At 30.0% G+C, this 23,806-nt stretch overlaps 2 protein-coding genes across 2 annotated transcripts; both read left to right on the top strand.

Moving 5' to 3' along the window:
• The first annotated feature begins 2,072 nt into the window (after positions 1–2,072).
• Positions 2,073–2,953, top strand: LOC114162610 (14 kDa proline-rich protein DC2.15-like). Its single transcript, XM_028046554.1, has one exon. The coding sequence runs from the start codon at positions 2,117–2,119 to the stop codon at positions 2,669–2,671; it is 555 nt and encodes a 184-aa protein (XP_027902355.1). The 5' UTR covers positions 2,073–2,116; the 3' UTR covers positions 2,672–2,953.
• Positions 2,954–13,014: 10,061 nt separating this feature from the next.
• Positions 13,015–23,240, top strand: LOC114162384 (PX domain-containing protein EREL1-like). Its single transcript, XM_028046253.1, has 10 exons — positions 13,015–13,437; positions 18,093–18,203; positions 18,663–18,761; positions 19,533–19,619; positions 20,204–20,312; positions 20,433–21,241; positions 21,403–21,567; positions 21,656–21,898; positions 22,342–22,560; positions 22,695–23,240. The coding sequence occupies exons 1-10, from the start codon at positions 13,348–13,350 to the stop codon at positions 22,923–22,925; spliced, it is 2,163 nt and encodes a 720-aa protein (XP_027902054.1). The 5' UTR covers positions 13,015–13,347; the 3' UTR covers positions 22,926–23,240.
• Positions 23,241–23,806: the final 566 nt, after the last annotated feature.

The following is a 23,806-nucleotide window of genomic DNA, read 5'->3' as shown; positions in this document are numbered from 1 at the left end:
ATAGTGTGAGGAACAACAATATATTTAATTCTTATAGATATAATTCAATATCTTATTAATATACATTGTTATATGATAAAACATAAACACTAAAGTTTATTTGAAATTAAAATAAAGTTAATTGATTAATTAATTTATTAATAGATGTTTTTATGTAATAATAAAATAAAAATATTTAAACAATTAATAACATAATTTATTTTAATATATTATATTTTTAAATGTAATTTTTGGTTTGATACTAACTTTTTATTTTCATTTAAAATGTATTTGAACTCTAATTCATATTTTAAAAATTATTTTTAAGAACTTATTTTACAACTTGTTTTTTAAATATACACTAAAATTTATTTTATTACATTAATGACATCTAATACAATTTTTTTACTTGTTTTTCAATTTAATTTTTTTTTCCTTTTCATTGTATTGTCTTTTAAAAAATTAGGTTAATTATGCTTTTGTCCGAAAACTTTTGCTGAAAATTGGAATTAATCCTCTCCTAAACCTGAGCCCAATTTAGTTTTTAAATATTAAAAATATATGAATTTAGTTATTTTAATCAAATTTTATTAAGCTCACTAAACATTTCAAGAACGTTTCATGATAATACAGGTAAACAACTCATATACTATCATAAAACACGTTTGAAATCTAAAATAAATTTAACAAAATTTGATTCAGGTAACTAAATTTGCATATTTAAAAAGTTTTGAGATTAAAATGAATTATTTTTTTTAAAAGCACTAATTTTAATTTTCACTGAAATTAAAAGATTAAAAATATATTTAACCCACCAAGAAAATATAACACTAAGGAATTTCTCTTTTTACTTTGTTCCAACAATTTGAGGAACAATTATAATTAAACATACTGTAAATAACATATCAACGTATATAAGTTATCGCTCTTTTGTTGTCATCTTTTTATCTTAAATATCATATCAACCTCTCTCTTTTTCAATTCTTTCTTTATCGGAGACTATCTTTCTCAAAAAATTTCCCTTGCTCGTTACTTCCAGCCTGGAAATAGCTAAAGAAACAAGCAAATATCCCTTTTGTCCTTTTATTCTTTTCCTTTACAATTTCTTTAATTTTTTCTGCATCATTTTATTCAAACCACTTCTCATAAAATTGAGTCTATATCCAGATAAAAATATATATTTGCAAAATTAGAGGTTTAAAAATATAACACACAGTTTAATACTTTTCCAATAATAAGGATTAAATTAGAAAAAAAAACTAGCAATACAACATTGTAATTAAGAGAATTTATCTATTTTCATTAAATATCTTGGGTGATTCTAGTTTCATTTGGACTCTTTCAATACCTGATTGCAACCACTCAAAGAAGGTGGAGGCATGCAAAATATTGTCAAAGATATCATTTTTTTCCTAAAATGTGTGATAACAGGAAATGACTGCATCCTTCATTTAATTCTGTATTCAATTTTCTTCTTTCTACCGTCACGATAGATATATTATTATAAATTTTTATATCTCAATATACATGCTTAAAAAAATTGTTTATCATGCAACTTTGTTTTTATTGAGATGGAAATTATTGGATCCATTTTTACTTCTTCCACAATGCACACAAACCACCCATGTGAAATTTTGAATTTGTGATTCTGATGTTCTCACTTGTACTTTGCATGAAAATAAACATAGTCCACAAACATTATGAAACCATTTCCTTGTTTGATATATGGCCTAAGTTTCTCAGTAGGGTAAGAATTAAGAGAGATAATATCTAAGGCCCAATCATAATAATAAGTACAATAATATTATAATTATTATTTTTTATTAACATAGACAATTAATTAATATATCACAATTTTTTTTAAATAAATCGATAATTCACATTAAATAACATCAGGAATTAAATAATAGAATTCTTAATATAATTTTATTAATAATAATAATAATAATAATAATAATAATGAACCACTGGTTCACAAGCTTACAAAAACCTACAACTGGAACCATTATCACATTCTTCATTCGCTTCCACTCAACCATCAAATTTTTCACTCACACGCTTCGTACCATTTTCTCTTTAAATACCTTCACGTCCCTTCCCATTCCCATTCCCATTCAACATCAACACATTGCATGCCATGGCTTCCCACAAACTCCTCACCATTTTCCTGCTTTCTCTCATTTCTTACTCTTCATTCTCTCAATCTCAAGCCGATTGCCCACCCACTCCAAAGCCCGCGCCCACACCCACTCCAAAGCCCACGCCAAAGCCCGCACCCACACCCACCCCGAAGCCCACACCACCCACTCCAAAGCCCGCACCCACACCCACCCCGAAGCCCACACCACCCACTCCAAAACCCGCACCCACACCCACCCCGAAGCCCACGCCACCCACCCCAAAGCCCAGTTGCCCTCCTCCTCCATCTGCATCACCAACCTGCCCTAAAGATACCCTAAAGCTAGGTGTTTGTGCTAAGGTCTTAGGACTCGTGAACGTTATTATTGGAACTCCTCCTACGAGTGACTGTTGCGCTTTGATCAAAGACTTGGCGGATTTGGAAGCTGCGCTTTGTCTCTGCACTGCCATTAAGGCCAATGTGCTTGGAATCAACCTCAATGTTCCAGTCACGCTCAGCGCGATCCTTAGTGCGTGTCAGAAAACTGTTCCTCCTGGCTTCCAGTGTCCCTAGGTCACTTCTTATATATACCATGCACTTTATACGATTCATGTACTGCTTGTATACGCATTTATTTCGCAATTGTTGTTGTTTTAATCGCCGTGTTCTTCGTATAGTGTACTATTGTTGTTAATTAATGTTTGTTGCATCAGTTTTCTAAGGTGGAATTACCGACAGGGCAAGCCTGGTTGCCTTTGTCTCCTAGCTCCTATGTATAATGAAATGTTGTCTTATTTCATCATTATGTCCATATTCGTACTTCTTTGAATGTGGATTATCTAGAGTTTAACTTTACATTAACTTTGTCTCAGAAGATATATTGGGATGTGGTTATCTTTGCAAATCTATCTTAAAGTGTACAAGAGATAATTCAATCAATTATGAAATGGAAAATTAGTTAAGGAAAATAGTTTCTAACAATTAAATTTTAGTTGTCAATATTTAGTTATCAAAATATTTTTGTTCACTAGTTAATTCACCTATGGACAAAAAGGTAATTTTCCTTTTATTGAAAATGACAATTATAAGTTGTTTGCTAAAAAATTTTCCTTCCAATAATAATTGAAGAAAGTATTTTTCTTCCTTTTTTCCGTCTCTTCTCTTCATTCCATTTTAACTATTTCGTTAAACAATTCAAACCCTACATGCAGTTTTGGTCATAAGAAAATTACAATTTTTTTTTCATACATCTTCTCAAGATAAAAAGTAGTAAATTTTCATACCACACACAACTACTCAAGTCATCTATATATTAAAAAAAATATATTTAGTTGAGTTGATAACACTCACTTTAACTCTTCCTTCTCCATGTTACTTAATATGGTATTCTGGTATATACTTGTTTGAGAAGAACGTCTCTACCATCTTTCTTCTCTCCTTTGTTTCTATTCTCTATATCAATATTGATATGTAAATGTGATAATAATTATATTATTTTTATTAAATATCACTTAGGAACATTTTCATTCATGAGCTCATACATTCATCATAAGACTAAGATTAAGTATTTTTCTAGTCTTGGAAATATATATTTTTATCAACAACCAAATCAAACATTATTGTGAGTGTGATCTTATACGACCCTTGAAATAAAGTGAAAATTACCAAAAATGACTTAAACTTGATTTGATGTGACCCGATGAAGCTTAAAAAGGTTAAATTAAGACATATCACAAAATGATCTCTGAGTATTCTCTAACAATATTTTTTATAATTTATTAAATATTTAAAATTGGATCATGTTTGATTTCATAAATTTAATATTAAAATTTATAATTAATATATAAATAAATTTTGCATATAGGTATGTTTTTTAGTTAATTTATAACTTTTTCATTAATTTAAAAAATTATTTGTTAATCCAACTTATTTCGCTAAATTTTTTAGACTGTTGCTTAAGTTTGCAATTCTTTTTGTTGGATTTCAACATTTTTATACAAAATTTCATTTGTCCCCTTATTTAATATGACAAAAATTTATTATAATAAAATCCATTTTCCTATATTTCACTATTTATTCTAATTAATAAAAAAACTAAAGCTTTTATATTTTTATTTTAACAAATAAAGTGCCTAAACTTAATAAAAAAAACTTATAGTCACGCTAAAATAAAAAAATAAAGAAACAACTAAAATCAACCTAAGGTATGAAATTAACCGTCGTTTTCGATTATTGACAATCCTATAAGACAAAATGCAATTTTCACTACTTTTGGATGGATATCCCGACATTTCGACCTAATAAATTCTAGAATTTACTTGCTTCGATTTTTAATTAAAAATAAATTTTATTTCATAAATGCTTCAATGTATGTTCTGAAAATTTTAAATTTATATAGCCGAATATTTAAAAGAAAAATATTTTACATAATTTTCTAAAAATATATCTTATTATAATTATTATAAACTTACATTTATAAAAATATATAAATTATCATTAATTAATTTCGACAAACGCCAATAATATTTAATAATTTTAAATTTATTGAAATAACATTGTGATTACTAACAACCACACCAAATCTACTTATTATATATACTTTAACCCGGAATAGTATCCTAGTTTTTTCTTTCGGATGATGCAGTAAAAAAAATATTATTGAGTCTAAGTGGGAAGTGATTTGAGACTTTCAAACTTATCAAAATAATACTTACTTATAAAATGAAAGTATTTTTATATTTATACAAGTGATTTAATCATAAATTGAAAGAAAAAAAAAAAACTGATAACAAACTGATTAGGTCCCATTAATAATTTCTATAAAAGATTTTTTTCAAGCACATAGGTTTATTGTTTACAAAGGAATTATTAATTAAAAAAAAAGAAAAATGAAAGAATACATATACAAGTTACTTTACGTTAGCATGTTCCTTTTTTTCATTGATAAATAAATATTCACTTATTCTCAATGTCAAAATTCCAAACGAAAAAAAGTTGAACATATATCTCGTACCTTAATCTGGTTTTAAATCCATACACGAAATAACGCACCAAAACCAGAACTCCTGAGATTCCTCATGTGTGGTTCACATAAACTATGAGAAAAAGCTAATTAAGAAAGTGATGTCTTTTGTCAATGGTTTTCTTCACGATCTTTCACGACTTTCTTAAACCGTGTAATTCACGGTTCAAGAAAAGTTCAAGAAAGCTGTGAAAAATCAATGAATCATCTGCTTCATCACTATCCTAATTCATTCTTCTTTTTCTCTCTTTCAACCAAAGGTTGTTCATCACTAGTTTCTTGTGTTATTGGCGTCTCTCATTTGCTCCCAAGAAGAAGATAAACTTTACCCTTGGAGTTATACAAGGCAATAAATCTCCTTCTTTAAGATCCAATGTCTTTTGCGTTTTGGTTTTTTCGGCTCTTTCTCAAGTATCGTTGAAGGGCCCAGTTTGGAATCAAGAACATGTCCCATCATCTTTGAAGATGAAGATGCAAAATTGTGGCTCTGTTTAACACATGTTAGGTAAAAAAAATGTATAGAAAATCAGAGTAAACGCTGTGTGTTTGAAAGTTGAATTGCATTAATTTTGATGAATGTGTGTACCTTAATTGGAGGAGACATGTTCTGTGGTGGAGTTGTGAAGATTGTGATGTTGAAAATCAAACCTTTGTCTGGCTTTGAATTTCTGCAATTCTTTTGTATTTTATTGTTAGTTTTCTTTAAATTTACATTCGTTTTTTTTCTTAAACAAGTTATTTTAATCAATTCTTCTTATTTCACATCATTATTGGTTTCATCAAAGTATACAAATAACAAAAAACGGTTGAAATTTTCAAATTGTTATTAGCTTAAGAAAAAAAAATTACTATTCAACTTTAGTTAAGATGTCTAATTTATATTTTCGTGTCAGAAAATTTTGTATTTGATTGGTAGTTTAGTTTAACTTACGTTGTTGGAGTGACTTAAGAGTAAGCCACTACCAATGAATGTCGGTCTTCAACGTTTTTCCGATGTGTGAATAATAATGAGCAGGCCCACCACTCTTGAAATGGTCCAATAAGTTTAAAGATTGTATAACTATCTACTGTTTTTTATATTTAAAGGATATTTGTATAAATAAATTCATTTTATTTATTTATGTTAATTTTAAATGAAGATATTATGTGACGCCCTAAAACTTAGATTATCTATACTATAAATAAATATAAACATAAATATCTGTAAAAAAAAATCTCAATTCGTTTTTAAGGATTATTTTCTCAATTTTGTACTAGTATCTACCCGTGTATAGTCCTCCCAGTTTACCAAAATAAAAAAACCATGACTGAATTATTAAAATAATTTTTTACTTATGAAAATGTGTTTGGAAGAAAAGGATTTTAAGCCTAACTCAACCCTACAAAATCAACTTGTAAGGTGAGGTTTGCACCTCACTTATATATTGAAATTGTCTTATCTCTAATCGATGTGGGACTTCCAATAGTGTTTAAAGAAAATATTGTAATTAGATAACAAAAAATAACTCAATTTCATCAAAATGTCAATATTCCAAAATTATAAAGATCACATAGATCTTATTTATAACAAATATTCAACAAGCGACGTATTGATTCACACCTTATGGATTACATATTACGATAGACTAACATCTTATTTAATCCAAAATGTGGATTTACAAGCAAATCCACTAATCATGAGGAAAAATAATCACAATCCTAGTCCATACATCTACCAAAATGATATATAAGAACTCTTCCCTTAGCTTCTTACAACCTGATATTTTAGTTCGTGTGACTCATAACATAAGTGAATCTAGGAGATATCTGTTACAAGTTAGATATTAATACTTAATCGACAACTCGAACAATGGTTCATGAATCATCCAAATGTATGAACTCAAATTCATACAAGTTTCATTAATCTTATTAAGCATTCATACTTTGGTTTGAAGAATTGGAATTCAATATTTTGGATTTCTAAATGAAGTTTAAATGCATCGAGAGATTTAGTTTGGATGTTGGGTATTTCGGATTACTTTTTTCTATATATATATATATATTTTTTTTTTAATTTTATCGATAGATTTAATAATGTTACTCATGCTTTTTTGTTTTTCCCCAACCTATATCCATATGTAAGAATTTTTTTCTCAACACACGTTAGTTTCTTTTTAGTAGGTAATGACATTATGTATGGATGTCACCGGGTACACTAAATTTCGTGGGTAGTTATCCATGGGAACTTGAATATTTTTATTATAGTACAATATAACTATTTCAAACAAAACTACAAATCAATCAAATATTTTTTTTTGTACATATATAATACGTATTCAATCATTTAAAGAGACGGAAATAAAGTTTTTTCTTAATTTATGAAAACTAGACAAAAGTTGGATTGAGCTATGGTAATATTTTTGCTTGAGCGAATATAAGGTTGAAACTAAGGTTACTTTAGACTTTATTTTCTCTTGAGTGAAAAGTCTTTTGCTTGAATGAAAATATGTCAGAGATTAAGGTTTGAGTATCCGCTCTATTTCTTTGGAGTGAAAAAATCCTCCACTTCAATGAAAATATAGGAGAAATTAACCTCAATTGTAGAATTAAACCAAATTAATTAATATATTTTCAAAAACACTTCAATAATACTACTTCTAAACAATTCAAATGATCAATCTAAACCCTAGTTTGTTTAAGCGTCATCTTTTGTTCATATCAATTAAACTTTGTTCCATTAACTCAAATTATGATTATTTATTCTCATATAAATTTTATAAACTATCATAAGGAAAAAAAATTAAAACTAGAGTCAAGAAAATTCTATAATTAACTTGCTTAATTTAGTCTCTAAATCAACATATTCATAAGAGTATCCAATTCAAAATATTTCAAACAATCACTTATAAAAAAAAATTCATCATTTAAGTTCGAGCATTCAAACGTATTTTTAACCAACCATAATCCCTAAATCGATTAACAAAGTGACATTTGCACCTAGATATTTTATCCCAAGGTCTGTTAGAAATTTAAATAATTTTTCTTGGTTGCAACTCCTTGTCCTAAAGAATGTCTTAACTACAAGAAAATCCAAAATGACACTACAGAGAAATCCTAAATTACCGACATTACACACAAAAAAAAAATTGTCGACAAAACATAGTTTATAAACAAATTTTATCGACATATTTTAAATTTTTAATTACCGACAAAAATATTCGTCACTAATAAATTTGTTAGTAAATTCTAATTTTAATTACTAACAAAAATATAACAGTTAATAATATATTTGTCAATAACTTCCATTAGTAATTTATAGTGTTTGTTATTGACGAATATTTTCATCGGTAAAATGGACACCAAAATTTTTGCTTTAGTCTTTAACCATGTCATGGTAAAATTTGTTTGTAAATTTGACGGTAATTGAATTTTTTTTTTAAATTTTTTGGTAAATTTATCGGTAATGGATTTTTTTAAAATACATTGGTAAATTTGTCTAACTGAAATTTTTGAAAACACATTGGTAATTCAATTTTTGTAAGTTTCGTCACTAAATTTGTTGGTAATTCCATTGATAAATATGTCAATAAAATGGACACTAATTTTGCAGTCAAACCACAACAAATATTTGTTATAAAATAATTAAAAGTTGGTGAAAATAAGTAGAGAAGAAGGAGGACTAGGAAGAAAAGAAGGAAGAGTATGTGACAGTGACAGTGACAATTGTTGGGGTGATGGCGGTAATAGCAAAAAGTATAACCATGGAGGCAAACGGGGACAATAATGACTAGTGATGGAGGAGAAAGAATATAAGAATGAAGAAAAAGAAAAAAAAAAGGAGAAGGAGAAACAAGAAGACCAAGTTGATATTTACCGATGATCAAAATTTGTTAGTAATTATTGATGAATTTTGGTTGTTGATAATTGTGACAAATAATTATTGACATATTTTTCTATCCATCAGTCAAAGTTAACTAACATTTTATAGATGCATTTTATTTTATCAATGAGTCGTCGATAATTTTAATTTTATCAATAAATGTTGGTGATTACTAATATATTTTATTCATCGATAATTTTGATAAAAAATATTATAACTTTTAGCAGATGAAATTTTTATTTATTGTAACATGTTAATGTATAATTGATAATGTTATTTTCTACCTTTTATTGTTGTTAAGTTTTGGGAATAAAATCAACATCTTCGTAACTTTTATTTTGTTTAATCTCCAAATTTATCTTGTTTTTGCATTGTTTTATATTTTAGTATGTTTAAGCTTGTTTACCTCTAATATCTATCTTGAGTGTGTGGAAAAAGTTAATAGGAAGCAATTATGGTGGAGGAAAACAAACTAGAACTCAAGGAAGCATGATTGAAAAAAAAAAAGAGAATAATTTTAAGATAAATACCTATGTTTTGAGGGACACTAGAATCGCACCCAACATTGCAAATATGGAAAAATGACTCACCTACAAGTATATATTGCCTTTAACCACTCCAGAAGGCCAAAAAATCACCATTGGGCGCTAGGCTGACTCATTGGGCGCAATTGCAGCATTAAGCAGTTGTCGAGAACTTTGGGACAATGATTGCTTCTACTTTATAGTTTCAATTTTTTCAATTTTGTAAAAGTCCAGGTTATCCGCCATGGAGAATAATTCCTATTTGTTGAGATTATATATAAAATACTGAATTTTAATGTAAAATTGCGTTGTTAAAAGTTAGTGTTTGATTTCCATGCTTTTCCAATTAAAGTTAGTGTTTGATTTCCATGTTTCATTCTAAATGTGGATTGTTCCATGCTTATGATTGTTGAGGTGTTAGGAAATATCTTTAGGATATAGACTTGAAATTGAATACCAAATGGATGCTTGTATTTAAGAAGAGAACTTGGTTCATTAATAATCTTTGACTATTAAAACTAATGCATGAGTTCACTTATTAAGGATTCAAGGCATTGAAACTTGACGAGTAATCATAGGCTCAAAGACTTTAGGAATAGAATTTGAGTATTGAGTTGATTTTAACATGAATATGAAATCGAGATAATTTAGAATATATGAGAGTAAAGTGATTGAAGTCTAATATTGATAAATTGTAAATATACTATGTTAATTTGTTGTTGCACACCAACTGTTTGATAAAAAAAAATTTCTTAAAAATTTTGTGAACTTTGTATCTAATTTAGTCGTGAATTAAAAAATTGTCTTAGATTTGCACAAATTCCTTAAGAAAAAATTATAAAATACTTATTATTTATTATGTGTTATGGCGGCATTTGTCATTTTTTATAAATAATCGAACTTAAATAAATTCTTTTAAAGAAGATAAAACATGTAGATAAAAATAAAATAAACCAAAACTTGATATGTATTTTTTATTAGTACATAGGTAAATGTTAAGTTAACATAACATTAATTCATAATAGATAATAAGAATAAATTATAATATTTTCATTTAATGGCCAAATTAATTATAAACATGGTAAAGTAAAATATGACAAATTTATCATACAATATAATTGAAAATATAAAATTAATAACTAGACTATAGGAAGCATACCTGTCAAAAGGTATATTTAGTTACAAACAGAAAAAACAATATATGTTATTGAAAATTTTAATATCTCTAAATATAAATTAATATTATATAGGATTAAATATTATTGTAGTTCAAAAAACTTAATAGGAAAGTGAAATTGTTAATGTCTAAAATTTTGATATAGTTTGGTGTTAAAACTTTAACATTTTACGTATTAAACTGTCTTTTAAATTAACATTTGAGATCCAATGAGTAAAAGATATAAACAACTTTAACATCAATTCCAAAACAACATTTGACACAACAAAATAAGCGCAACTGAATTATTGATGACTGTATTTATTTATTTTTAAAACTGAAAATACCAAAACATATAAAAGTTTTAAATATTGATGAATTTTAATTTTCTGTTCAGGTATAAGAATTAAAAATAGATTTAATTTTATTATATATTATTATTATTATTATTATAATAAAATATAATTATAATATCTATAAGCTAAATAATTAATTATATATAATATCTAACTATTTTATTTTTACAGTTAAATTGAATGTAAATTTCCTTTTTATATAATTATTAATTATTTTATTGATAATAATAAATTATTGAATGGTAAGTACAATATTTTAACTAAATTTGAAAACATCAATTTTAAGCATAAATAATTCAACTGTCATTTAAGCATGTTGTATAAAAATTGCCCATGTTCAAGCGTGTTTAATATTTTTTATTATAAATAATTATTAAAAAAATTATAAAAAATAAGTATAATTTTTTTTGTAAATTTATTATATGTAATATATTTATTATATAAGTAGTTTTTTTTTTATGAATAGTTAGTTAAATTTAAGAAAATGATTACTAAAAAGGACAATTATGTGTAAACCAAAAGATATTTTCTATTCATTTTTAAAAATTGTACTTATTTAAATTTAAAAAACAGTTATTAAAAGAGTAAAACTAAGAAAAAAAAATATATACACAATAAATAAAAAACATTTTGTCATTGAATAGTGAAAATATTTATGCTATGCACATGTTATTGTTTTTTATAATAACAAAAAAATAATAATTATTACTTATAATCATTGTATGTTGTTATAATTATAAAATTAATTATAAATAATATTTTTTATTTTATTGTAAATATTTTTTATTTATTTATTGGTTACTTTGATAATTAAAAAAGTATTAGGTTAAAAAAATGTCAAAGTGAAATAATTGGTTAAATTTAAATAAATAGTAATTTAAAAATAAAAATTGATAAAATAATTATTTTAATTTAAAAAAATATTAATTTTTTTTATTTAAAATATAAAATTGGAAAATAAATGTAGACACCAAAATGATAAATTTCCTTTATTATACACTAGTGTAAACACAGGCGCTATCGCGCCTGCGTGTACACATTTTTCGAATTATATTTATAATTGATGATATTGTAATGTTATTAAGTTAATGAACAAAATAAAAGTATATTTATAAAAATTAAAGTGAAATGTATGGAGAAAATATGAAAAAAATAATTGTTGATGAATAGTATGAGAAAAAAGAAAAAGGAGATAAATAAATAGTTTTATAAAAACTTGTAAAATTAACCGTTAATTTTTAAAAATTTAATAAATAATTAAATTGTAAAGGGTAAAATTGGAATTATGAAATGTGGACACAAAAGAGGGAATCCCCTTTATATATAGTTATAGATAGATATGGATAGATATAAAAATTTATTTATTAAATAGGTATTTTTGATGAATAATTAGTTAAATTTAAGAAAACAATTATTAAGAAAAATAAAACTAAAAAATAAAATTGTGTACAATCTTTCTTTGGTATAGATAAATATAATTTATTTTTCAAATCTGGGATTTTCTTCTAAATATTTTAATATATTTGTGATAATATTTTCTTAAATGTTTCAAAAAGAATTTAAAATGCAATTCTGTGCAGCAAATAGATTTTGGGATGTTGAGGTGTAACAAGAAAACTGTTGTCATGCATACTTAATTCAAGCCCAGCCCATTTCGGTTTGGTTTTCTTCTGGGTGATGGAAGAAGACAGTTAGGTGTGGTGTTTTTTTTTTTTTTTTTTACTGTAATTTCCTTCCTGCATAATTTATCTAATTTAAAACATATTTTAAAGGTAAGCAATTTAAAAACATGTTTTAAATTATATAATTTATAAATCTAAAATATATTTTTAATTTTAAAGATTTAGAGATTTATGATAAATTATGCAATCAAAAATGTATTTTTATATTATCTATAACAGATTTAGAAATATAGTTATTAATTCTAAAATATAACTCAGGTGATAAAACTGCAAAAAGAAAAGTTGATGTAGAGATGAAATAGGCTCTTAATTTTTGTCGCCATTTGTGCCCCAAAGCAAAAGCACTAGACTATCTCCATTGGACTAAACACGTGTACACAATTCATAAAACACACGCACTGCGCTCGCGGCTTTTCTTAGCCACGTTGCCGCTTTTACTCTTAACGTGCGCCACCTCCACCGTACCCACGACGGAAGGAATTCCATTTTGTCCGATCCGATCGTCCGAACCCTAGCTCTCAGTGATTCCCTTACTTTCACTTTGCATCAAAATTCCGATTCTCTCATCGTTGAACTCGGAATATCATATTATGATCTTCAAATTGTAGAAACAGAGAACCAATTTTTGACTTTTGTCGACGTCGGATAAGATGCAGAGACGAAGTCCTCCAAAGCACAGACACGATGGAACTTCGCCGCTGCCTCTCGGCATGGATTGGAGTCCCGCGCCTCGTAAATGGGTTAGTTGTCTTATTCTTCTAATTTATTTTTAGTTTTATCCGCGATCGAATGAAGGAGTTCTGTTTTCATCAATCAACCTCCTTGTTAATACTTTTCTCACTGTTATCATCGACGATCAAAGAGTTAATTGTTGCTCCCTAGGTCTCTATTGTCGAGATTTGATTTATGCGTGTGATCTTGATGACTGTATTTGCAAGCATAGTAAGTGTGAATTTTATTCAGCCAGTAGGGTGTGCCATTTTTCTGTTTACCATGTGCCAATGGTGCTTACCAATCTCCATGTGAAGCTTGGCTGAGATAATAAACTCTTTTTCTTAAATTGAAAAAATAGCAGCTGTATGTCAAATGTCAAATGGACATTGACAGGATTATACGGTATATATTACCGTCCTAGGCCATACTATAACTTCGCATAAAAGGGAGGAAAATTGTCTCAAATTCACTTGGGCCAGTGGAAAGTCTTATATGCATGTCTTATTTCCTGAGATTCAATTTATATGTCTATTGTGGAAATTCACTAATGCTAATCGGTTATAAGAAGAAATCTAACATGACATCAAAGCCTATAACTCATTTTCTTTGTTTCTATGGTCTGTGGAGGAGATCTCCAATGTTTCCATAGTTTTTGTAGTTTCCTTCCATGGAAAGTCCAGCCTGGTGTGTTCAATTACTTGGATGCAGTTTACATACCTATTGTGCAATTTTATTTAATGTCAATTAGTTTTAAGGTAAAATACAACATGTTTTTGAAGCCTAGAATTAAGTTGCTTGTGTGCTTTGGTGGACGTGCTCTCTACGACTTCCACAGTTTCCTTCCATGCAAAATCCCACACAGATTGTCTCTGTTAATGTGGTGCAGTTTATTGGTGTGTAAATAAATAAAAAAAAAGCAAGGATGTTCCTTAGTTAGTCAGCCATAGATAGTTCATAGCTGTTTGGTAGCTGCCTATAAACAAGGGAGGTTATTGTATTCTAGACAGCTGAATCAATTATTTCATGGTTAAAATTGATATTTTTTCTCTTTTTGGGACTTCTGGAATGTTAAAACATAAAAGCCAAACACCCAACACAAGTTATTTTAAAATCCAGTGTCCAAAAATCATTAAAACTTGAACGACATAGTTGTCTTCTCAATGAATCATGCATGAATGATGTGTTATACCCAAAATCTGAAACGTCTTCTACTCTAAGTACTAAATCTTCCTTTGTCCTGAAATTAGGTGTGGAAACCACCACCTTGACAATACATCTTCTTGTTGGTCCTCTGTTTTTCATAGTTATGACTTGATTGACATTCTTTCTTATGGTTATGGTGAACTTAAGTTTGATTGAGTGTTTTTAAAGTTCAACTATGTGACTAATCTATTTTATTTTTTCATGTTATTTGCATGGTTATATGTGTTATATTTATGTAAAGTAGAATCTAGTATCCATTTTATGATCCAACGATTTATGATCTTGTGAGTCTTTCACTATCTCAACCATAATCTTGAGTTTGACTACCTTAATGAGAATACAAGCGCAAATTATATGGAAAACACTGAAAATCCTCATTGATAACAATTGTTATTTCATGGAATATGATTTAGACAAGAGGTTGGGATGGAAGGAGAATGGGGCCGAACTATTTGCAGTGGAGGAAGCTAGAGGGAGGAAGATTGAAGGCGTATGCAATGCGGAAGCATTTTGAAAGGAAAATTTGCATGATGAAAATTTAACCTTTGATTTAAGGATTTGCATGTATGACATGGTGATGCAAATCTTGAGAGATTTTTTTTTGGTGAAGAGAAGTGCACATTTGCAGCCACCAAGGTGAAGTATTTAGGGCATATCATTAGTGAAGGAAAGATTTGTGCTGACTACTCTTAGAAGACTGAATCATACATAAATATGAAGCAGCAGGGAGCTTTCCTTTGGTTGTCTTATGGGCACTTCATCAAGAATTAAGGAGCTCTGGCCCAATCATTGACTAGTTCACTCAAGAAAAAAAGGGTTTAATTAGTCAAAGTCAGCATCACAAGTCTTTTAAATAGTGAAAAATGTGCTAGTTTCAGCACCGGTTTTAACAGTCCCAGTATTTTTCAAAGGATTTTGTAGTGAGAACTGATGCTTGTGAAGATGGTTATGACGCCGTACTTTTGCAACAGGGGAAACCTTTGGCATTTTTTGGTGAAGCACTGGCCCCACAGTATCAATCTTCTAATAGGGAACCAAAACATGACGGTGAAGTAGTTCATAACAGATAATTGTCTTGAATTTTGTTTGGAATTGTTCAACAATTTCTGTAAGGAGAATAGGCCTAACTGAGAGGTTTAATAGGAACATTCTAGACTAGGTGTGATGTTTGTTGTTGAGTATTGGAGTTCCAAAGGTAATTGGCAACATTTCTCATAATGGTGTTGGAAATCTCATGTTGACTAGGGATAAGGCCAATTTGTAATATATAAGTGGGTGCAAACCTCACCTTACAAGCCGGTTTTGTAAGGTTGAGTTAGGCTTAAAGTCCACTTCTTAACATGGTATCAGAGCCAAGTTAGAGCTTATGTGTTGTTTGTTGGATCTATTTTGCTACGCGCTATTGGACCACCCAACAATGCCTAGTCCCATATTAGAGATGTATATGTCTTGGCATGAGGGTGTGTGTTGGAAGTCTTACATCGACCAGAGGTAGGACTATTGTACGGTATATAAGTGGGGTAAACCTCACCTTACAAGCTGGTTTTGTAAGATTGAATTAGGCTTAAATTCCTGCTCCCAAGGGGTGATTTAGGAGTGCAAGCAACATATCAATGCTAGAAATTCCTCTTTTGTGGAAAAAGATGGTTGAAGAGGTCTAGTATTTTATTGAACACTATGATACATGTGTACAATGTATATATGAGATATTTACTGCCCTTGGACTTTTTCTGCCTCATCCTATTGATAGTCAGATTTGGTAGAGTATTATAATGAATTTTATCGAGGGCCTTTCCAAATTCAGTGGCATGGATACCATTTGGGTTATTATGGATTGTATGAGAAAGTATGCTCATCCTGTTTTCCTTTCACATGCAACACTTCCTTAGTATTTCATGAATCAGATTGACAGAATACATGAAAGAACCATTGCATAAGTAATTTTGTGGTGGATGCACTTGACAGAATATTTGCAGTAAGAGAATCAGTAAGAGGAGTTCTTAAACATCACCTACATATTGTTGTAATGTGATTAAGCAAAAAACAGATTCGAGAAGGCTTTATAAGGATTTACAGATTGGACAGTGGGTGTTCTTAAAGCTTCTGCAGCAACAAGATGCTTCAAAAACTTGCTACTAGGTATGGACCTATAAGATTCTGAAAAGTTGTACCCATAACCCTCTATTAAGCAAATACATCCTCCCATTGACTGTTCAGCTATACCATGTACTATGTTTCCTAAAGGGATTCTCAACAAATGCATAAGGGATGTATAAAAAACTTTAACAATATGAAATCTTGGTGCAGTGGCGTGATTTTCCTGACAAAGAGGCTAACTAGGTTTCTTATATGAAGTTTCAACAAGTCCTTACATTTGAAATGCAAGACCCTTGAGGAGGAGGATCTTCTTTTGGGGGTGGGGTATTGATATGTAAATTGAAATAAGACAAGGATGTTAGTTGGCTATTTAGTCAGCTATTGTTAGTTTATAGCTAGCTAGTTAGTCAGCTATTGCTAGCTCATAGGTGTTTCTTAGCTACCCATAAATAAGGTGGCTTGTTGTATTCTAGACAGCTGAATCTGGATTGAATGTTAACAACAGAAAAGCAGTACGCATATTCTTTGACCTCTATTCTCTCCTCTTTACCTAAAACATCCCTATTCTGTTTTTATTATCTCCTCTTTCTCCGTCTTTCTGTTTCTTTCTCCTTTTTGTTTCTTTCATATGTTCCACCTATATCATCTATATACCTACTTTGCAATTTCACTAAATGTCAATCGGTTTTGAAATGAAATCTAATAGAGTATGAAAATCTATTGCCAATTTCCATTTCTTTTTGGTTTTTGGAGGGGATTTCTCCTGTTTACATAGTTTCCTTCATGTATCTCCTAGTTGGCAAGCATCTATGATGTTTGAAAGTCTTTCAGCGCCTACCTCAAGTATTGGGATGCAGTTTGTATACTTATTGAACAATTTCACTTAATTTCAATTAGTTTTACAATAAAGTATAACATTGGCAGTTTTGTTCAAAACTATTCCATTTATAATAATGGTTCACATAGTTTGCTAGCATTATCAAAGGCAAAAATTTCTTCAAATTTGTTTACATCATTCTTCTAAGTGGATTAGAGGTGTGCATAGAACATCAAGCTAATAGTTTCTTGTTCTTCTCACAAGTATATATATACCAATTGTTTTTAAAAGTCTAAAGAGGTTGATAACTCTTTATCTCGATTTATTTGTTAGAGATTTTTCCAAATCTCTTCAATCTTAATTTGCTAATACAATTATGTAATTTCAAGAATGTTAAAAATATGGTATTGAAAGCTAATGTTCCTCCCATTTCCATTTTGAGCTATTATTTAATAGCTCATATTTTCTGTGACTTTTATCTCTAGAATGGTTTTCTTTTTGCAGTTAATTTTATTATATTTTTTTTATTTGACTTCCTTCTAATTCTGAAGTCCTATTGTACAGAATGGGCAAGATACAGTATGGCCACACAATCATCGTACTGGATGGAGTTATTGTGTCACGATACCTTCTTGGTCCTTTGTTCCAAAATCAAGGAATTCAGATCCTGTAGTGGTAAAGTTTATTGAGATACAAATTTTCATTCATGGCCAGATTTAGGACTAATTTTGTACAGCTTTTCTAGTTTGGATTTGTTAAGAGCAGAGGTAATATACGCAGTCAAAAGCAAGTGGAAGTTATCATATACTTAGTTTAGAAGTTTTGTTTAAATTAGTGTGTTTTAAAGTACAGTGAGAAAATTTGCAAGCATGAGGAGCTTTCCATCTTTCCAGATATGCAGTGAAAGAAACAAAAGAGTGTTGAAGGAGTAAATAATAATTAAAGATTTTAAAACCTAATTATAATGTTTGACCATTGTGGGAGTTTCCTTTATAATATAGTATACATGACACTATAACGAATTTGAAAAGAAAAGATTAAATAAAGTGTATTTCCACATTCCATTCATTTATAGTTTGTGGAGTAACAATGGCTTCCTTGTGAATGTTCATTTCTAACATCATTGAGGGACAGTTCTACAGGGTTCAAGTTGGTGTACAGTCACCAGAAGGGATTACAAGGCTCCATGGAGTATTAAGAAGGTTCAATGATTTTTTAAAGTTGTTTGCTGATGTAAGTGTACTCTTTTATAACTGCTGCTCTTTTTGTTCTTTTCATGTATTTGTACTTCATTCCCGATTCTGACTAGAGTTTTTATTTAAGCATTATTACCTCTACACACATATTGATTGGTACCCATTTCTGTGTTTAATACTCCATACATCCATTGAATTTATTATAATGTGAATGTAGTGAGGGACAAGCAAGATCTTTAAGACGGAATATTTAAACCTGTTTGATTGGGGTCACTTTTATCCATTTGTGTTGCCTTCTTAATTCATAGAAGATGAATGGCCCTAATTTTGTTTTAATAAACAGTGTAGCTCTTTTACGTAAATTTGAAACATCCTTTATCAAATCTGCAAATGGCTTTCTTTCTAATTTTCATATTAGACATTATTGCAGTGCAAATTGGAAGTTAATGAGTATCATGATTCTATAAGTATTTTCTATCCCAAGAAAAAACGGTACAAGGTGTAGTATATGGGCGTTTCAAACAAGAAATTTTGCCATCATAAAACATATGTCAAATTTCCAAAATTTGAAACTTTACAAGATCAAACGAAATTGAACATTAACATTTCACGTGAAAACACAGTCATGGATGGAAAGTTTTGAAAATAGAATGCCTTGCAATTAATGGACAACAATGGTGGTCTCACAAAAACATGAGATAAGCCTGTGTTTGGTCTTGTTTGTGTATGATAGATAAATATTTTTGATGTCTGTGCTTTGTTTAGGATACACTGATTTCTAGACTTTTGCCATATGCTGTCTTTGTAGCTTAAAAAGGAGTTTCCCAGGAAAAATATCCCTCCAGCTCCGCCCAAGGGACTCTTGCGTTTGAAAAGCCGAGCTTTGTTAGAAGAGGTTGCAAATCTTTTCTCTATCTAATTAATTGTTATCTTTTATCTTTGACCTAACAACAAGAAAAAAACGCCATTTTTGTCTGTGACTGCAACTACTTAAGTTTTCAGCACAATTTTCAGTTCAAATTTCTTCATTTTGAGTTTTAAATAAATACTGAAGAACTTTTACAGAGCCAATTTATATCTGAACAGACCGGAATGTATTTTATTTGCTTGTTGAACAATTCTTTCGATTGGATAAGGGTAATCAATTTTGGGGCATAAAAAATGTAGATGAAAATTGCATCCATATTGTCTTTATTTTTTTGGAGCTAAAGAGCTTATAGATTAGTATAAATTTTCTTGAAATACATGTAGCAGGTTTCTTGATATTAACTAACTGAATCTTAAACAAGGTTGTTTATATGTTCCAATAGCTGTTATCTACACTAGTTTAGACAACTGGGCAGGTTGCTCCGTCTAATTTTACAATCTCCAATTACAAATTCCATTCCACGATTAGATTGAGCTACTTGTGCAGTATGGAAAATTGTGAATGCAAGACTTAAATCAGTGACTGTAAATTAATACATTCTTTTGCTACAGAGAAGGTGCTCTTTGGAAGAGTGGATCACGAAACTATTGTCCGACATTGATGTATCAAGATGCGCTGCAGTGGCATCATTTCTCGAACTAGAAGCAGCTGCTAGATTTTGTATGTGATTGTTTTTGCAGCTTTGATTTAGTTGCCTCATACATGTTAGTATGGTCTATTTTACAGATTGATAGCTTTCCTAAATTTTGATACTTTAAACCTCATTTAATCACTTCTCAGCATTCCAAGATACAAGCCAGCAAAATTCTGAAACAGATCCTGATTCCAATAACACAGTTTATTCTGTGCAATCACCTCTCCAGTCAAGCTTATCGTTACTTGCTGGCAGTTCATCGGTTGCCTCTGATTATGGTAGTGATACCGCATATGAGCCATCTGACCTTGGAACACCAAGAGTTGGACGGGATGATAATTCTGATGTTGGTACGGATGATCTAACATTAGATGAAGATATGACAAATCCAATAGAAAAGCTTGTGAAATATGGCATATCAAATATTGACGAAGGTTTATTTATGGGTCAGACTATTCTAGAGCAATTGGAAGGCCTTCCTAGGCATAAAGCAAATGCCAGACATGTGAACTATGTTACACAGAAGGACAAAAATAATGGAAATTTATACGATTCTTCACTTTTAGGTAATAATACCATGGAGCTTTTCTCTGAGCCTGGGCATGCCAAGGTTGTTGGTCATGTGCGTAAGCTTTCAAATGAGAGTTTTGGAAGTGAAGGAAGTTCATTACGGGGTAGTGACATCTCTAATTTTGGGATTCCAAATTCCTCTGGTGAGGGCTCTCATGACCTTCCTGGATCTGCTTCGGTTTCAAGAGACACGGATATTATGGGCCACACAAAGTTGAAATCTACTGGTGATACTCAATTAGTCTTTCCACTAGATCAACGCAATAAATTGAACAGGATTCTTTCAACTATGCAACGAAGGCTAGGCACTGCAAAAACTGATATGGAGGACCTTATTGTTAGATTAAATCAAGAAATAACTGCAAAGGATTTTCTTGCAACTAAGGTATTCAAGTTGTGTGTGTATTTTTTTTTAGTTTAATTGTATGAGATTAATGAGAGACAAGTCAAGTTGAAGATAAATATATCTAGAAATCATGGATATATAAGGATTTTATGATTCTGTGACAAGCATATAAGCTGAATCTTTACATTGGATCTGTTCAGGTCAAGGATTTGGAAGTAGAACTTGAAACTACCAAACAGAAAAACAAGGAGAACTTACAGCAGGCTATTCTAATTGAGAGAGAAAGGTTTACCCAAATGCAGTGGGATATGGAGGAACTTAGACGAAAATCAATGGAAATGGAGATGAAACTAAAATCAGAAACGGTAGGAAGTTTTTGCATTTAATTTACATATATTTAACTTATTTGTACACCTCGTTGATTTCAACAATGGCTCATGACATAATATCCAGGGGGGGAATTCTTACCAGAATTCGACAAAGGAATCAATTGTTCTGCAGAATGATGTGCTATTACAGAATTTAGAAACTGCTAAAGAGCATCTAGAAGTTTTGTCAAAACAGTATGGAGAGCTAGAAGCAAAATCCAAGGCAGATGTTAAAGTTCTGGTTAAAGAGGTCAAATCTCTTCGTAATTCCCAAACAAAGTTGAAGAAGGAGCTTAGTGAGTCGATAAAAGAAAACAGTGAAACTGAGGTAGGTTACAAGTCTGCATATATCATATTCTGCAGGAGGTTTTCCCTCAACAGTTCATGCTTTTCCTCGGAAAAATAACTTTGTCAATTTACTTGTCTTACTTTGAATTGGTATGTCTCTGAATTTGTATATTATGTATATGTATATACTCTGCTTTTCTATTTGGGAAGGGCAGGGGGTGTGAAAAACACATTCTTCATTTGACTGTTCTTGCGTTTTTAGGTATTGCACTAGAGACTCCTTTCTTACGTATTTGTTATGCTATGCATTTATTTGTTATTCTTTACTTCTCCATGATGTTCTGTAATGCCTGTTTCTCTTAAGTGGGAATTTAAATTAATGTAATGAGCAGATCATAATATTCCTTGTTTGATATATGGACTTCATATCCCTAACGTATGACATATATGATGACGCTATGCCTTAAATTCTTGTGTATTTAGAAACAACTACTTCAGGAAAGAGAGAGGAGGGAACAGGCAGAAGCTGCACGGAGAAAACTGCTGGAGAAATGCAGGTTTCTTTTCAACCAGCTTCAGGAGTGCAATGTCAGTCTTCCTTACGAATGTGAAGATAGAACAGTCATGAATTCATCGTCATTGAGTGATGCTTTTAATCAGTTAACGACATCCGATGACCAAATGGACACCCTATTATCAGAGGTAAGTCATACATTTCTCTCTATGTTCTAGTCAGTTAGAGTTGAATTTTTTGTGACTACTTTTAATGCAACGCATTTATAAACAGTTATTTCCAGCAAACTCTGCAATTACTGAACTTGTTTAAATTTGTCCAGGTAGAAAATTTAGATAAGGAATATGGAAGTGCGGCTTCGAGTGTAGATAAAGCCAATGGCACCAAAGATGGTATAATCTGTGATGATGAAGTGGGTAAGATCATAGCAGACTTGTTGATGGATAATGTTAGACTGAGAAAACAGACAAACCGTGTCGCAAAGCATGCTCTGAAATTGGACATGACAGCAACTGAAGATACCCCTTCAATGGAAACTATATCAGGTATTTAGAAATATATGCGAAGTGCTAATATATATTGCCGTTCGGCTTTTGACCAAGAGCCCACTGTTTCTTATCCCGGTGGTTCAGCATTTGCCGTTCCTAATAGGTGACTTAATATATATTACTCAGTGCAGTAGCTCCCCCTGATGTATTTCAACTTGTACCAGTTTATCTTCACACGCCAATACGAGCCTTGCACCACATTTTTTTGTGAACTTAAAATAATGAAAAGCTGGAACTCATCAAAGATAAAGTTATTTTTCTTGTCTTTTTATTTTTCGTCTCTACTTTTTTAATAGAAAACACATTTATTGCTGTGATCATGTCATGGAGAAGCTATGCCAGCGTTATGTTAGTGGGCGTTTGGGGTCTCAGTCGTGACCCTGATCTTATCTTGCAGCTCATTTTCGAATCAACTACGTACTTGTTAGTATTATTGATAAAACTTTAAGAGAATAATTTGTTTTATGGTTTTAAAGCAAATTATGCATTGTTAATGTGATGTTAGATTAATCTAAGATTATGATTTATTGTTGTATAAATTTAATTAAAACAATTATCAGCACGCAATGGGTCGATGTTAGTTTTAATATACTTTTGCTGGGGGAATTCGTGGTGACTAGGTTTATTATTTATTGTGGGTTGTGAAATACTTAAGTAAAGTGTGATATAGCATCAATGAAAAGATCTAAGTTTGGTCCAAGGAACAGTAGTAAAATATTCTATAAAGTTAACAAATCCATGCTAGTCATTGGAATCCCTTTCCTCACCTAAAAGCGTGAACATATCAGAAATATGCGTCAACTTTAATTGTATCCATATGGATTAGTTGAATTAGCCACTTATTCTTTGATTTCTTTGCAGTCAACTTTAATATTGACACACTCAA

Source organism: Vigna unguiculata, chromosome 9, assembly GCF_004118075.2.
Source record: "Vigna unguiculata cultivar IT97K-499-35 chromosome 9, ASM411807v1, whole genome shotgun sequence".
Lineage (NCBI taxonomy): Eukaryota > Viridiplantae > Streptophyta > Magnoliopsida > Fabales > Fabaceae > Vigna > Vigna unguiculata.
This window is presented reverse-complemented; position numbering and strand designations above follow the sequence as displayed.